General features: G+C 34.3%; 2 protein-coding genes and 1 long non-coding RNA gene across 8 annotated transcripts; 2 read left to right on the forward strand and 1 right to left on the reverse strand.

The window, feature by feature from the left end:
* Positions 1-654: 654 nt before the first annotated feature.
* LOC123207291 (luc7-like protein) lies at positions 655-7,998 on the forward strand. 3 transcript variants are annotated; one of them, XM_044624654.1, is made up of 13 exons: positions 656-939; positions 1,024-1,076; positions 1,692-1,860; positions 1,958-2,021; positions 2,561-2,640; positions 2,815-2,968; positions 4,186-4,247; positions 4,377-4,439; positions 5,132-5,190; positions 5,520-5,601; positions 6,779-6,822; positions 6,902-7,195; positions 7,685-7,998. In XM_044624654.1, exons 1-13 carry the CDS (start codon positions 793-795, stop codon positions 7,701-7,703), a joined length of 1,290 nt encoding a protein of 429 aa, XP_044480589.1. In that variant the 5' UTR covers positions 656-792; the 3' UTR covers positions 7,704-7,998. The 3 variants fall into 3 exon arrangements, 1 of the variants encoding a protein (XP_044480589.1); XR_006500308.1 differs by lacking the exons at positions 6,902-7,195; positions 7,685-7,998 and adding an exon at positions 5,325-5,373 and having other exon boundaries at positions 655-939; XR_006500309.1 differs by lacking the exons at positions 6,902-7,195; positions 7,685-7,998 and adding an exon at positions 5,328-5,373 and having other exon boundaries at positions 655-939.
* Positions 7,999-10,793: 2,795 nt separating this feature from the next.
* LOC123207274 (pentatricopeptide repeat-containing protein At4g17616) lies at positions 10,794-13,874 on the reverse strand. 4 transcript variants are annotated; one of them, XM_044624645.1, is made up of 3 exons: positions 13,563-13,874; positions 10,947-13,105; positions 10,794-10,877 (listed from the first exon to the last, which is right to left on the reverse strand). In XM_044624645.1, the coding sequence occupies exon 2, from the start codon at positions 13,046-13,048 to the stop codon at positions 10,967-10,969; it is 2,082 nt and encodes a 693-aa protein (XP_044480580.1). In that variant the 5' UTR covers positions 13,049-13,105; positions 13,563-13,874; the 3' UTR covers positions 10,794-10,877; positions 10,947-10,966. The 4 variants fall into 4 exon arrangements, with proteins under 4 accessions (XP_044480580.1, XP_044480564.1, XP_044480573.1 ...); XM_044624629.1 differs by having other exon boundaries at positions 10,794-13,105; XM_044624638.1 differs by having other exon boundaries at positions 10,794-13,192.
* A 1,030-nt stretch (positions 13,875-14,904) lies between these two features.
* On the forward strand, positions 14,905-17,099 carry LOC123209699. Its single transcript, XR_006501110.1, has 2 exons — positions 14,905-15,976; positions 16,874-17,099. It is a non-coding gene; the product is annotated as an uncharacterized LOC123209699 (long non-coding RNA).
* Positions 17,100-17,451: the final 352 nt, after the last annotated feature.

Genomic DNA, 17,451 nt, shown 5'->3' on the forward strand with positions numbered 1-17,451 from the left:
CATACCCCTTTCCAAGGTTTTCGCACCCTTTCTCAAATTTGCGCACCTCTTAACGCACCCATTCCCTTCCCGCACCCCTTTCCAAATTCCCACATCTCTTCACGCAACTTGTTTGAGAAGAAAATGTACCATTTTAAGAAAAACATACCGTTTTCGATATATCCATTATTTTCGATATAAATGAATCAATTATTTTATAAAAAATTATTCTGTTTTTCAATTTATAAATTTTATTCATTACAGATATTTTAGAGAAAAACGTACCATTTTCAATATATAAGAATCAATAATTTTATAAAAAATTAATCTGTCTTTTAATTTATAAATTTTATTCATTACAAATAATTTAATCGTAATGTTTTTCGTTAAAGATAAGTAATTAATCGACGAAATGTTACGATAATGTTGAGAAATTAGATGAGGGATATTTTTGGAATGAAAAAAACAGTTTGCTTAAAAAAGTAAAACATAAATATTTTTACTGAAAAAGGTTTAGGAGGGAAAGTGGTTGTTTATTTTAATTAATATCCCTTATTTTGTTGACTCAAAATTTGGAGCTTTTAAAAAAGGATCTATTTGCAAATTCATTGAACTCCAAGGGTAAAAAAGTAAACCACCGAAACCGGGTGTTAATCTTAATCACTAATCAGGATCACAGCAGTCTTCACTAGAACACGCACTCTAAAAAAAGCCTCTTAAAATTCAAACCCTAACTCGCTTGGCTCCAGCAGTCTTCGGACATTCTCACGCTATCGAGGAGGAGACTCTCGAACTCAGAGAGAGACTACCGCGATGGACGCCATGAGGAAGCAACTCGACGTGTTGATGGGCGCTAATCGAAACGGCGACGTTCGAGAAGTCAATCGTAAGTACTACGATCGCGATGTTTGCCGTCTCTTTTTGGCCGGACTATGCCCCCACGAGCTCTTTCAATTGACGGTACTAAGTTTTGTTTTTTGTTTGTTTCGACTTTGAAACCCTAATTTTTTTTTTTTATCTGAGTTCCCTTTTTTTTGGTGAAAGAAAATGGATATGGGACCATGCCCGAAAGTTCATTCATTGCAGCTGAGAAAAGAGTATCCTTTTTGTAAAATCTCTGAATTCAATGTTAATTTGGCAACGAAAGATGAACTGTAGCCCGAAATTGTTTAGCTATATTGAGTTGTAAATGCTAGCATTTTTGCATGGTCGATGCACTGGTATTTGAACTATCTCATCACTCTTGTTAACTTATAAGTTTTTACTTTATTGAATTATTGAATTTCAATTTGTGTTAAGAGGTGTGCCTTGCTCTGAATTTGCTAATGAAATTCTTGTTCATCATATTTGTGAAGTTATGATTGGAGAATATTTTTTCATAATTCTGTTAGTGGCTATCAGCCTGAAGTATACTGAATCATACTTTTTGCAATTTTTAGTCTAGACTTTGAGTTAAAATTGTCCTTTTCCTTCTCCTAGAGGAATTAAGGTTGTTTTACATTGGATTTCTTGGGTTGTTAGGTTTATATTATAAGGTGCACACAACAAGGTGATTTTGGCATGGTTTAGGAAGATTGCTACCACAAAAAGTGTTCCTTTTAAGGTTAAGATATGGTTGCTTACTTTAGTTGGTGGAGCCTTATTATTGAGTGCTATTGGATGGGATGCTAGTTTTTGGGAAAATATTTCTGTGTTGCCTTCACCGTTTCCAGATATGAAGAAGCCAAGGCAAAGGGCACCGATAATTATGACAGAGAATTAGAAGATGCTATTGACAGACTTATTGTTGAGTGTGATAGGAAAATTGGTAGAGCTCTTAAGCGTCTTGAGGATGATGATGCAAAGGCTGCAATTGCAATATCAGTCTCTGAGGTGACCCAGGTGATGATTTAGTTGTTTCATGTATTTCCTTAACTCTTATCTGGTGACTATTTTCGTGGTAGGGAACTTGATTTTCTTTATTGACATTGCATTGCAGACACCAGAGGTGCTTGAGTTGTCAAAGCAAATTAAGGAGAAGTTGAAAGAAGCAGATCAATATGGTAACACATGTTTCTTATCTATGAATTTTTCTTTTCTGTTGAGTGTTTTAGAACTTGTTGGATTGTTTCAATTGAAGATAGCTCTAGGAATTGGCTCTTTCTCCATTTGCTTGTTGTTTTGTAATGTCTTGCTTACTTCTTGGTTAAAGTTCCCCATCTTTGTGTTTTGTGGATTACTGTACACTAGGTGGCAAAATTTTGCATTTACTTGCCACGTGAGGTGTGTTAAACCATGCATTAACAACGAAGATGACTTGGACAGGTGCTAACATCCTACATCAGGATTTAAATTAGCTGTAGGAAGTATCATGTGTAGCATGCAACCTTATGTAGATCTGTTGAATTAATCTTTCCAGTATTGCGACTTTGGCTGTGAGAATTTGTATGAATTGTATAATATATCGGTTGCCTTTAAACTTTGTTTATATATTTATTAATTGCTATGTATAGCAGAGACCTTCAATAAAATATGATTTTAATATATAAAAAAATAAATCTTATAATGGACCAAAACACACTGATTTGATTCTTTATTGCAGATTTTGAAGGCAAGACAGATTTTAAGATCCGAGCTTTGGAAGTGGTAGAAGAACTCAGAACAAAAAGAGCGGACAAACAGGTATGTAACAGCTTCTTGGGATAAATAATATTGGTTTTATCTCATCATGTTGTTTCCTATTCAATTGTAATGCCATATGATTTGGAGCCTGTAAAGATGTTTAAAGGTTTCATCTATATATTTATAGAACAATGTCTTGATGTTCATCCATGTGTGGTTTTGCTTATTTGACAGTCTATGCTGCTTTTGGATGCCTTCAACAAAGACAGAGCATCTTTGCCTCAACCCCTCCAAAACCCACCACCATTGGCACCCTTGCCTATACCTGCGCCTGATGCTCGTACACAAGAAATGATAAATGAGAAGCTGAAGAAGGCAGAAGATCTTGGTGAGTCACTCGTTCATTAATCATGGTTGATTGTTATGGGCATGGATTAATGCTGGGATTTTTTAAACTGCATTTTTACACTTCTAAGCATGGCTTACTATCAAATTTTTGCCAAATTCTTTACCTTTTAAAGGTAATTTAATGTACACATTCTTTTAACTTTTTGTTTTGATCAGTTAGCTTCTTTGTAACACTGCAGGGAGATCACTAATCTCCTATTATATTCGTAAACTGCCATCAGTGTGAAATTTTATATTTATATAACTCATGGTTGATATGAGCTACCATGGGTAGATAGGAGTGGCTAATATTTCGTATAATGCTTTTGAGAATTGATAGTGCTTGTTGGCATGCATGGCAGTTTCTTGGACGTAAGGCTGTATTCTATTAATAATTATTTTTGTCCATATAAAACTGAACTTTTTTTTTTTTATAGGCTGGACAACTTTGGTTTTTGTTGGAGACTCAAATAAAGAAGAGTCCCACATCTAATAAACTTAAGTAAAATGTGTGGTATATAAGTGTTGTAAATTGGACCTTAACACAAACTAATTGGTTTTGTGTAATATGAGTTTCAATAAGCCCAATATATATTTCCGACATGGTATCAGAGCACGAGCCAAACGGCGGGTTTAACAGCCTAAGTGTTCTTGGATATAAGTGACAATGCACTTAGCCAAAAATCAGCTGAGCCGAAAGGCAGGTCTAACAACCTAGGTGTTTGCACTTAAGCGGGGGTGTTAGAGACTCAAATAAATATGAGTCCCACATCTAATAAACAAGCCAATTGGTTTTGTGTGATATGGGTTTTATTCTTCATACTTGTAAGCTCAATATATATTTCCGACATGGTATGACATGGTATCTGAGCCACGAACCAAATGGCGGGTTTAACAACTTAAGTGTTTCTAGATACAAGTGACAATGCACCCAGCCAAAAAATCGGCTAAGCCGAAAGACAGGTTTAACAGTCTAGGTGTTTGCACTTAAGCGGGGGTGTTGGAGACTCAAATAAAGAAGAGTCCCACATCTAATAAACTTAAGTAAAATGTGTGGTATATAAGTGTTGTAAATTGGACCTTAACACAAGCCAATTGGTTTTGTGTAATATGAGTTTCAATCTTCACACTTGTATGCGCAATATATATTTCCGACAGTTTTGGTTATTGTGGATCGCTATTTATTTGCAGTTGTCTAACTACTTGTTCTTTGATCAGGTGAGCAAGGAATGGTAGATGAGGCACAAAAAGCTTTGGAAGAAGCTGAAGCACTTAAAAAGGTATTAATCTCCAAAATCTTGGTTGATTTTTAAGATTATTGGTCTATTTTTTCCTGTTTTGGTTCATATCAGTATTTATATCCATGTCTCAAAGTTTTTATGTGTATTTTTGTTTTTGTTTTTTTTCAGCTTCCTGCAAGACAGGAGCCTGTTCTAGATTCCACCAAGTACACTGCTGCGGACGTGCGCATTGTGAGTTCATTTTTTTTCATGATATTTGCATATCACTATTCTTGTTTCTTTTATTATATTTGGCATCTTACTACTGAAGTGAACAATTTAAATACAGAAATCAAGATAGCGTGATAATCTCTGAGGTGGACTAGTCTTAATTTTTCTTTAGTATGATGTTCAGCTAATTAGCACGATCTAAGGGGAGTTGGGTCACTTTAGTTTTTGCTGCTTTGTTCAATGAGCTGAGAATTTACAAGCAGTTAGATTAAATGTAATACAGTTTTTGATATTAAAAAAATATCACTAATATTTAAACTTCAATTCTAATTAATAATGTAATGTAATATTTTTTTTATCTATGTTTGTCTTTAATAAAAATTGATTATTTAATTCATTTTTTTAATAGTTTAATTGTGATTAGAACATTTTGTAATTCTGTTTGGTAATATATATATATATATATATATATATATATATATAGTCTAGTTCTAGTTCCATATACACTTAAGCTTCCCATAAGATACAAAAAGGTAAAATTTTATTATTGTTCTTGCATGCTAAACTGGTTAGTGACAAGACTCTAGTCAAATGTTGCATTTTTGCTTTCTGGATAATTAAGTTTGAGCTGCTACTTTACAAAAGGTGTTATGTGTTTGTTTGATTTTGCTATCTGTCATTTCTTACCATTATTAAATCCAATGATGTTTCAGACTGATCAGAAGCTACGTGTTTGTGACATTTGTGGAGCATTTTTGAGCGTTTATGACAGGTAAAAATATTGATCTTGTCTTTCCAAATCACTACTCTGTTATTTTAGCTTTTCTGAGGGCAAGAAAGAATCAGTATTTTGGGGTTTCAAGTGCTTCAGCTTTTGACCCGACTATTATACCTCCTTGTCACCAGCAGGCTTTTGGGCCCAGTTTTACGAGGATAACTTTTGCAGCTAAATAATGTGCGTCATTTTTCTGTTTTATATGCTTGTGATCATGCTATTGTTAGATAGAACTTTATGGGCAAACTTTGCCATAAAAGTGTCCTACTTGTTGAAAGTTTTCAATATATATAGTGAAACATATTGATTTTCCTTGTTACCTTCAGTGATCGTCGCTTAGCAGATCATTTTGGAGGGAAGCTTCATTTAGGTTATATGCAGATCCGTGATAAACTGGCAGAGCTTCAGGTAAGATGAATCTCACAATTTAAAAGTTTTTTGTGCTACCACTGTTATGTTAGTCCTGTTTGTTGCTAGTTTATGTTGCTTTATAATGGACAAAGTTCTTCTAGGACTTTTTGGGATTCTAAGCATGCTAAACATCCCTTGTAGGCCGTTTTAGCAAAGCCCTTTTATGTTTATGCTATGTGTATAGTGTTATGTTCCTTGTCTGAATGGACCATACTTTGTGTATTACATTTTTTTAATATCAGTTCTCTCTGTTATCATTTGGAAGCTGATGTAAGTTTTCACTTAATTTCTGATAATTAGATATTAAATGAGTTGAAGTTGTTATGGAGGAGTTAGTTGGCGAATTGGATTTCAACTTACCTGTTTTCAATCCATTGTTGGTTACTCCTTTTGTTGAGTTATTCTGAATTTGCATGCAAATTGGACATAATAAACAAAAGTCAAATTATTGTCAATGTGTTTAGTGGGATGTTTTATGTTTATGTGTCGTGTCTTTGGGATGTCCCTGAGCTGGTATTGTGAATATGTTGGTTCAGGTGCTGGTATAATGTATCAAATTCTTCTATAGACTCTCAGTTGGTATACCATCTGTGAGTTTTACTTATCTTGGAGAATGATTGCTTTTGTTTTTAATTTCTCTCCAGTTTCATAGTGTGGATGAGTCAATGTAGATGTGTCTTTGCTCGATACGTATTGAACTTGAAAGATGCATCACATATTTGGGTCTGACATGGATCAGAAATGTGCCTCATGCATCTTGATCATGAAAAAATAGTCAAGGCTGATTGAATGGTCTGGGGCATGCTTTTTTCTTGCCTTGGTTCCTCTCCATGATCTGGCTGCTGGCTTGATCCTCCATCAGTTAGGGTTCTAGTTCTGGTGTGTTTTGAAGGGGGTGCACTTTCAGATCATAATTGCTAGTAGGCTTTTTGTCAGGAGTATTCCAATGTGTTAAACCACAGTACTCTTCAAACTACTTCCACAATAAGTTCAATAGCTTTTCACTGTCTGGTTATGTGAATTTTTAAGAGTTTCTTGATTGTGTTTAAAGGATATTATCATAGTTCGGTTTCCAAAAAAGAAAAGGTTGATATCATAGCAAACGATTATTAAGCTGTATCTTATGTCATATAAATAGTTTTCAGTGGTACTTTATGGGTAATTATTTTGTCAGGAAGAGAGAAACAAGAGTCGCAAAGATCGATATGATGATAGAAGGTAATCTGGGGGAATTATTATAGTTTTTCCTTATTTATTTTCCTTAACCAGTCCTTAAAATGCTGTTTTTATTGTATAGATCAAAAGAACAAAGTAAAGATCATGACAGGGCAGCAAGCAAGGATCGTGAAAGGGAAATGGCTGTGAGTCGGGATCGTGATCGTGATCGTGATCGTGACCGAGGAGACAGCCGTGACCGGGTAAGGGATTATGACCGGAGTAGCCGAGATCACGATAGGTATTATGAACGAGACCGTGGATATGATCGAGAGCGTGACCGGGATTCAGATCGCCACCGCAGTTATGATTCAAGAAGTCGGCGAAGATCACGCTCTCGGTCAACAGAACGTTCAAGAGATTATGATCGTCGCAGGTGCTTGCTTCCTTTCATATCAGATTCTAACCAGATATTTGGCTTCTATCTTTCCGTGTAAATTTTTTGATCTGTTACATATAGGGAGCTAAACTAGAGGTTTCTGCTATATAATGGTAAAAGAAAAATGTTGGTTATGCACAAGAGTCGGACACCCAATTGGAGACATCACTGAAGCAATATTTTGATTCTTTTAGCATTTTCATATATTAAAGCAGAGAATAATTCTGGATAACTGCTACTATAAAATCTTCCTTGCCCTAAACCTTTGTCAAATGTCCTCCGTTCCCCATATCTATCCTTTTGTTTTCAGCCTTGTTTTTATGTTTTAAACACTAGCTTTTGGTGCAGTACTAAAAGTATTTAGCTCCATGTTTAATCTAAGGACAGGGTATCTTGCATATTGACTGACTAATTGAATTGATGCATTTATGTGAAATTTTAAGTGATTTTTCTGATATTAATTATTCTTTTGCTTATCGTTACCAGGCGACATGACCGGTACTAGGTGATCGTGCTTGAGCAGCAGATGGATATGGATCTGTGTTCTGGTCTAGGTCAGTGAACTTATGTAGGCAAAAGTATGATGATCTTTGTGTGATTTTTCTGATACTTTTAGTGAGTTTGACAGTTCTAATGTTATGGTGGACTAACAACTGCTTCGAAGATTTTGTTGAATTATGTTTGAGAGGTATGCATTTACAACTGTTTTACTATTACTTTATGTCTCAGAGTTTCCTTGAATTTTCGAAATATTATATTTCACTTTGGGAAATTTCAACTTTCCCATTATTTAACTGGTATGCTGGGGGTCCATCATCTCTTTGCGATTAAGTTGGATTAAACGTCTCATTTCTAGCTCTGCGGGTAAGATTAAATTCACAGAACTCTTTGAATCCCACTGAACAGAAGGCGTTTTAAGTTTATTGTGAACTTTGGAATGAGCTGGTAGTTACCAGGTTCCCTCTAGTTGCTTACTGTTGGCAGTGGTCTGTTTCCAACTTGTGAAGGCAAAAGTGTGATCTCTTCACTCTCGTGTAAGTAAATTAACTTTGAAAATGAAATATGAATTCATGCATTTTATGCTTGGGTAGAATCTCTTTGTGCAGCCGACAGGCCTTTTTGGTAGAATAAATTTTTTGGAAAAATGCTAGAATTCTTTTGATCTCATTAAGTGAGAGGAGAAAAAATTAAAAAAAACAAAAACAAAATGTTAAGTTGAAGGTCAGACTACGAAAAATATTAACGTTATGTCGTCATTGTTAACAGTCAATGAGGGTAGAGTAAGTTGTGAACGTGATGAGCTTTGTTTGGGATCTCATTTTTCTTAACGTTACTTAGTCATTGAACTTGGTATACTGCTCTAGTGGAATAAATATTGAATTGGATGAAATTAAGTTGTTAATGTGCTGGTTTTGGAAAGGTCTGCCCTTTGGATAGAAAGAATATAATTGTTTATTTCTATATAAATTGTTACTATTATCGATTACATGTTCTTTAAAACCAATAAGACTGTGATTACTATCGCAGAGTATTAATTTGTATACTAATGATGATATGTTATTATATGATTATGAGATTTCTATTTAATTTAAAAATAACATTTATATGAAACACATCATTATTAGTATATAAATGTTTATTCATTGTTTGTATATATTCTCTTACTCTTAAAAAATGATATCGATGACTGTTTAAAATGTTTTAATTTGAGTTTTGTTTTAAAAAGTCAGGCATTAAGATTATACTTGGATTAATAATGAATATTAATTTGTAGATGGTAGACGGCAGAGTGATCAAGGGATTGGATAGGATAGAAAATGTTTGTTTCAATTCAGGTGATGATTTGAGATGAAATTGGGTAGGCCTAGTGAAGACCGACCTTGGTAATTGTTTTGACCAAGCCTTTGAATTCAATTCAACTCACTTGTTTCATTCTTTATTCAAGAAGGAAATTGTTTTAGTTAGGAGTGGTATGGAATGAGTTGAGTTTGAGCAGAGCCATCTTAAGTTTAGCCTGAGCATAAAATGACTAATGCAAGATGAGCTTGTAGAAGTCAGAAAGTTGTCATAGAAAAAGAAAAATTGTTGGAGATGAAAAGTCTTTGAATAAGATAAATTTGTCAGTTGTGTTCCAGCCATTCAATTCGAGTTGAGTGGGCTTGGCGGGGTTTTGATTTGAAGATACCCCTAATTGAGCTTGAATCATTTACATTGGGTCATGCTACAATTTTATAAAGGGAAAAGGTTTTGGGATCGAAATTAATTTATAATTTAATTTGAACTCTATTTTATTCCTCGTCCCTAATTTTAATAGCTTTTAAGGTAATAATGGATACAATGTCAGATTAGTTGCCCTCTTTATATATCCTATGTACTTTTTGTTATAAGTATCATTTAGTAGAAGATGAGAGGAATCAATATCCAAGTGATACATTATTAAGATGAAGTAATATTACGTATATTTATTTTGAATATATAAAAGAGTATATATTTATATTTATTATTATTATATAATTGAATATTATTTTATCATTAATTCAAAATTATTCAATCATATGATAATATATATATTATTGTTTACTCATTTGTATATTTAAAGTGGGTATGAATAAGACAGGTGAGAAATACTTAAATTTAAAAAAAAACAAAAACACTTTACTTACTCAAAACATTATTTTTGTAATCATTATATAAACAATTATCGATTTTGTCGCACATTATCTTACGAAGATAAAATATTACATGTACAAAATAATGGATATCTATGAATATCTATAGGTATTAATAAAATGACATATCATCATTTGATATGGTAATTTAATTGATTATTTTCTTTAATTAAAAATTATTAATTATATAATAACATATGGATTTGTATATGCTTATTATTATGATAAAAAGAAAAATGAAAGGAAAACAAACAGCAAAATTTATAAATACTCAAAACATTTACGTAGAAATCCAAACACGGGAAAATCTACATTATAATATTTTAATCCAAACACGGTGCATTATAATAAATCACACCAATACTTGAATTGTCGTTAGAAATAAAATAATATTTTAATTATATAATAATAATATATTATTATCAATATTTGTATTTGTATTTATGCCCGTAATTAGTATATAAATTATTACTTGGACATTTGTAGTAAACAACATTAAATAAGCATAAGCTGCATAAAGCTAACGAGATTCTACATGGTATTGATATTAAATTTTACAGTGAATTGCATTAATTATTAAAAAAGATAAATAAAAGAGAAACAAAGATTTATCACAATCTGTTTATTATCCCCCTGCCAATTGAATGGTATCAACTCTTACTCGTTTCTTATAAACAATATTTATTACAGCCTCATCTATGATTTTCCTATATTAAACGGTATCAAAGCATAAACCCACTACATTTGTCCTGTGTCAGTCCGTCTCTCACTGATTTTCCTGTGGTTCCCAGTCATAATCAGAACTCGAATACACAACAACAATTCTGAATGAAGAAGGTCAATTTCATGACACATCTGTTCTTAACTATTATATTCCATTATACTGCAAGTTTTATATATAAACTGGGGAAATATAAGAAACTGTGTAGGAATAATTGGCTCTTTGCCGCCTTCATTAAATTGAAATAGAATATGATACCATAATTCTGTGATTACACAGAGCTCAATGGCTTTCACCATTCTTAAAGCTCAGGCAGTTTTTACACCCCATAATACAAATCGATCTCCGGAAGCAATGCCATGAACTTCTGGCTGAATTTCAACTGATGCCAATGAATTTCCGGAATGTCTTGACATATTCAAACCTCTTGCTCTGAGCTTCAGTTCGGGCGCTTGACGCCTTGAAGCTCTGATAAAGATTCTTATGGTGCTTTAAGAACTCGCTTTTATACATCCACTTGTCTATGAACATGTTATGCTCTTTCATGTAATCTATGACCTCCATCACTCTCTCAAAGTAACCACCTTGAAGAAAGTTAAGCAGCAGAATCTCGAGGAGATCACTGTTCAATGCTAAAGAGCCAGTTGCCATGTTCCTTTTAATGTCACCCCACAAGATTGTAATATCACGATACATTTCCAAAGAAGAGTATCCATAAGCTAAATAAGCAAATGTCTCTACTGTCGGTTGGATTTTCATTTCCTGCATTCTTCGGTATATCTTCAAAACATCGTCTATCATTTTGCCCTTGCAGAAAAAGAAGATAGAAGAATTGAGTTCATAAACCATACAAGGAACTGCCTTTTCCTTCTCCCTCATTTCTCGAACTAAAGACTGAGCTAGACGTGATCTACCTACTGATGGATTTGTGCTTGAGATGGCCCCTTCATCAGAAAAGTTTACAGCCAAACCAGCCGCCTTCATTTGGGTAGATAGTGCCTCTGCCTCCCTAAACATTTTTAACTTGTAATAAGCTCTTAGGAGTGATATGTATGTTGTAGAACCCATCGGATAACCAGCTGATTTCATGTCATCCAAGATGTCGTGAGCAGTCTCTGGCAAACCTATTTGAATAAAAGCACCAATCACATCGGAACACAGAGTAAATCCCTCCAATGAATTATTTTCCTTCTGAATGCTTAACAAGAGCTTTGAAAACTCACTAATCTTCCCATACTTCTTGTAACCATTAATGAGCTTGGCTAGAGCCCGGTTACTAAGGAGAAGTTTCCCATTTCTGAAGAGAACGAGCTCCTGGTGACCTTCTATTTTGAGGATGGAATCCTTCTCTAGTAGCTCAGGCATAATCTGTATCTTCAATCCATTCCTCAGGTTGGGAGAACCTATTGGAACAAGGCAAGGTTTTTGAAAGCCTTTCATAATTTTTTGATCCGGAAGAGAGTTTCGATATCTATTCATATCAAATACAAGCTCAGAAGCTGCATCGATATCATCAAACTTAAAATACAAACTCAAAAGACAATCATAAAACTGCCTGTAATGCTGCAGAAATGGAAATGATACTCTATCAATGTAGTCTTTGAATTTTTTCAGCTCATCCCTCTGACCATTCATTTTGTGAATCTGGGCAATAATAACAATTGTGTGAGCATCAGCAATGACCCCAGTCTGTGACATAAGTTCCATAATATGTTGGCCTTTAAGAGATGATCCAAATTTCACACAAGCATCCAACACAAGGTTAAAGATCATTGTATCAGGTTTGATCAACTTTGCATAATTACTTCTTTCAGCACTTAAAAGTAGGAAACAATCACACATCTGAATCAAGAGATTTGATGCAATACATGTCCCAATTTCAGTCTTCACCATATGCAGAAAAACCAACTGCAACACATTCATAGCTGGTAGATTTTTATTCTCCAAAATCAGTCTAAGAATCATCGAGGCAGGGATAGGCATCTGAGCTCTTGCCAGAGAGAGAGTCAGCTTTGCTAGGACGTCAAGCTGAAGCAAATTCGGTTTCTCTTTCAAGATTTTAAAAACCAAAACACAAGCTTTTTTTAACCACTGTGACTCAGATGAGTAAGACAACTCGGCAACAAACTTATTAACAAGTGAATTCTCAGGAAAACCATGCAATCTCTTTAAGTTATCAAAAGTTTCCCAAGCTTCATCAACTTTATGACTCTTCAGTGTTAATTCAAGTTTTCTCAGTAAAACTTCTCGAGATGTACCTTCCCAACATAATTTTTCAGGCACAACACTACCAGCGCAAAAGCATCGGGCACTCCAAACATATTTACACAATCCAGTCAATGCTAGAGACCTTCCACACCCATTGTTAACAAGCACCAGTTTCGTCGAAATTAATCCCAGAGAACAACTCATCAGAAACCAGGATTGCACCAATCTCTTTCTTGCCAATGTTAATGCCATTGAGACACACCATCATTACATCAAAACCACGAGTCCCACTAACCCCATTCCCAAAACCTAAAATCAACAAAGAATTCACGTTATTTCAATTAATTTCTAGCTTTTCAAGACCAAAAAAGGAACCCAGAAGCTTATCTTCCATAACTGTATCAAACAAACTTACCCAGAACTAAAATTATGAAAGTTCAAACTGCAAAGAATCTGTTAAAAAGAAAATATAATCTGAATAATTTTATATGAATAATTAACAGGATATATTCTTAAAAAATATAGCGATAATGAATAAAATGAAAAATTAAATCCGATAAAATGCTATATTTTATCACATGATTTGTAATGACAATAATAATAACAAGGACGAAAATTTTTTGTTCCAGACACAGTTAAAAAAAAAAAACTAAATAAAGCTTCAATGATTGAAAAGAACTTGCAAAATTTTAGAAAATAAACCAATTTTCATCCATTTTTTGTTTGTGAATTCGAAAAATGAAAATAAAGGAAAATAAATAAAAACCTGTTGAAGTTTGAAAAAACTGCCGGGAAACTTGCCGGCGTCAAGGCTGAGTTTGTGGCGGATTTTTTCGCAGTAGAGCAGTTCTAACTTTTGTATACGGCACACAGCATAAAGCGATGGCTAATCTTTACGTGCGTGACAGAGTGGTGTACGGAATCCTTGGTTACTCGGGCGGCGGCCCACCGCCCTGCTCGGCGAATGTCAATTATTACAGAAGCGGAAAGCTGGGCGCGATTTCTTCAGTGCGAGTTTAGTTCAGTTCAGTTCCTCTGTGCAGCGATCTTAAAATTTTTGTTTGGTCAAAACCTGTTTCCCCCTGAACTTTGATGAAATCACTTTCTACCCTCTTAATTTCCCATCGTCGTCCGTCTTACCCATTTTACAATTACCAATATGTCTTTACCAATATTACAATTTATAACTTAAATCCTTGAAAACTAAAAACCAAATCAACTTGACACGTAAACCCTTGAAAAAAAAAAAAACAATTCGTAGAGCAAAAGTGAATGAAACGGCCATGGGCAAAAAGGAGATTGTCTTTGACGAAAATTAAAGAATTGCAACAAAGTTAGAGAACACAATTATAACTAGAAGAGAGAGACAAGACACAATCACCGATTAGTTTAAAAGGTGGATTGCTAGAACTGACAACAAGAAGAGGTAAAAGGTATACGTTATATGAATGATTACAAATGTCTAATTAGATCAATCTAATTTATTGATTAATTGAACCTTAAACTTCAATCAAGATCCGACTTAACTTAGAATTAACCTAATTAAATTTTAAACATTGATCCAAACTAAACTAACCACCTTGATTAAGCCAATTTGATACTAAACAACATATTATCATAAAATATGAAAGATAAACTAAAATTGAATTCCTTCAATATTGTTATTACATTTGAGTGATCAAAATTTTTTACAAATCAAAGCTTTTCACATATTCCATAAACCCTAATTAGACCCGCTTCACCCACTTGTACCTCTCATTCCAAAAAACTTCAATAAACACTGAAAAAAGTACAACCTCCTCTGGCAAAAATCACCATTGCTATGAAAGCACTTCCTAACAAATCACAAAATCCTAATAGACTTGCTTCAACAACTTGTACAAATCTCTCATAAAGGTCAAAAACACCCCAAACGTATAACCTAAAGTTGCCTCCTAGTAGCATCCGCTACAAAGGGCAAATACGGAGCTTTACCCAACATAGAAAAAATCAACCTATAAACAAGACAAAAACAACTAAAAACAAACATAGCATTGTGGCCCCAAATCATCAACTTGAACCCGATTTCGACCTGACCCAGATTGAATATTTGGGTCAAGAGCAACGACACAACTAGGAGGACGTCCAAAGTGAGGGTATGCATTGCATTGAACCTCACATAGTAACTGAAACTAGGGTTTCTAACGATGCCCAAATAGAGTGCAAAGAAGGCGACAAAGTTGGCATACGGGACGGCCTGGTAGAGGCCCAACAAGGGGATAAATAGGTCAAAAAGCAGGCCCAACTGTGAGTACTGCATCAAGAGGTAATGATCGTACTGGAGGGAGTTGAAAAAGGGAAAGTGTAGGTGACAACAGAGATAAGGCATTCTGGTGCTGCGGTTGTGGAAGAGGAAGGGGGATTGTTTTTGTAGGACATTTGTGGGGCAGCAGGTTTGGGCCCATCTTTTTGGGCAGGAAAGATCTAGGTCGTTGATAAGTGCAGGGTAAAACTGGAAATGAAGGGTTTGGGGGAAGAATGGAGCGAGGAGAAAGAAAGAGATGCCATGGTAAGATGGAAGTGAGATGGATATTGTGGGTTTAAGGTTGAGAGAACTTGGGGTTTTTCCGATTTTAGAGGGTATCATGATGATTAATGGTTTGCAATAGGGTTGGATTCTCACCCTTAAAACGAGTTTTGCTTGAATAAACCTGAAACAAGTCGGTTAGAAATAACCACAAGTCTAAGCAAAAACCAGAAAACGAACACGAGTTCAAACCTGAATAGGGTAATACTCAGCTTGCTCAACTCAGCGAGCCAAGTTGGGCTTGCTTAACTTAAAGCATAGGCTGCCAGCCTCCTCCTACATAAAAATGTCACCCTTTGGGGAGCAACTGACTAAACTATGCCCAAAAAAAAAAAAACCTCGATTCTTTTGCTTTTCTTCTTGTGTGTAAGGGTGCCGTTTCTCTAGAAGTTCTGTTATCGTTTAGACTCTCTCTGACTCTTCTATTCTCTCACAATTCAAACGTTATTCAATCAGCATGACTTCAATGCCATTAAGCCCCGCAACTTCAATGCAGTTCTAATATTTTTCTCCGTATTCTGTTTTCTCCACTACACAGCAACTTTTGGCTTTCTTCTTTGTCATTTCTCTGGTGGTTCTCCACTCCAGCAAGATAACTCGGTGACGTGAACAAGGTAACTTTTTTGTAAGTCAAATTTCTCATCTTTAATTTTTCACTATTCATCTTATGGGTTGTTCAAATTTCTCATAAACTTGTTGAACTATGCACCTTACTTGACACTTGATGATATGCAAATTATGAGCTAAGGTGTGTTACCCTTCTTTTAATGAATTACATGATGTAGGCATCAAACTTCATATGACTTGCTCTATTGAAGTTATAATTTGCATCAGTGAAAAGGTTCCTTCAACCAATATTATGATCGAAATTGATAGGATTATTAGATCTAAATTAATTTGGGAAAAAAAAACATAGCTGTAAATTTAAGAGCCTTTTTTTCTTTCACATAAATTAGGTAATGTTGATTATGTTATTGAAAATAACAATAGAATAGAGTAGAAAATGCTGAAGTCTAAATCTACTACCTAAAACATGTATTCGGGTGCTCTCTTGAAAGTAGATAGTTCTAATTTGTTGTGTTATCTGATAATAGAAAAACAATGACGATTTCTTAAATTCCAAACTAATAACTTGCAAAGTAACAAGCCTTAAAATATATAAACATGATTATTGATAATGGACAATAACAGTGTCTTTAATTAAGTGATCTTTTCTTTACAATTTAAACCAAAGTTTGGCTTTGAACTTTTCCATTGACATAATTAACATTTTTAATGTTATAAACTATTAACATAGGTGGGGAAATGTGATTTGAGTGTAATAAACTAATCATTCATGAATTATGTATGCTTTGAATATAGATACTCCAAAGAAATATTTGGGGATAACAAAAATGCTAGAGTTATTGCTTTTATATTTTGCAAGTGTGATGAATAGAATAAACTGGCTATAGTTTGTGAAAATACTTGTTGAGGTTTGACTGAAACCATGACATATTATAAGTATGCAGGGTTGATTGAGGTTTGACAAGAGGCATGGAAGTTCGAAAACCATGACATGGAATATGGTTGATTCAGGTTTGACAAGAGGCAACTTCATTGTGGCCATTTGTTCATGTTTAAGTAATCTGTAAATATGTTAAAATTATGCAATTAATGTGTAATGTAAACTACTTTATTTTGTATTCATGTCTTTCGAATCAAATATTGAGGAGAAATCTAAAATTTATGATGAATGATGATCACAGGATGCAATATATATTTTAGATTAATAATATGCTTTACATATGTATATTAACTTTTAAATTTGATATTCTTATTTGTATATATGTAGTATATATTTTTCATAAAGAGTATTAAGAATAATCCTGAATTTGACACGAGCCTGAAATGTAAGCCCGAACCTGAGCCTGAAACACGAGTCTAAAGTCGAGCTTAGCAAACCCGAGTTAGGTGCGACCGAACACGAACACTTAAATTATAAAGCAAGCTAAACGCAAATATGTGTTTCAACGAGCTTGACAAGCCTGAACTGAGCCAAAAATAAGCCAAACCTTATTCGAGTTCGATTTGGCTTGTACCCATCCCT

This window comes from Mangifera indica, chromosome 2 (assembly GCF_011075055.1).
Source record: "Mangifera indica cultivar Alphonso chromosome 2, CATAS_Mindica_2.1, whole genome shotgun sequence".
Lineage (NCBI taxonomy): Eukaryota > Viridiplantae > Streptophyta > Magnoliopsida > Sapindales > Anacardiaceae > Mangifera > Mangifera indica.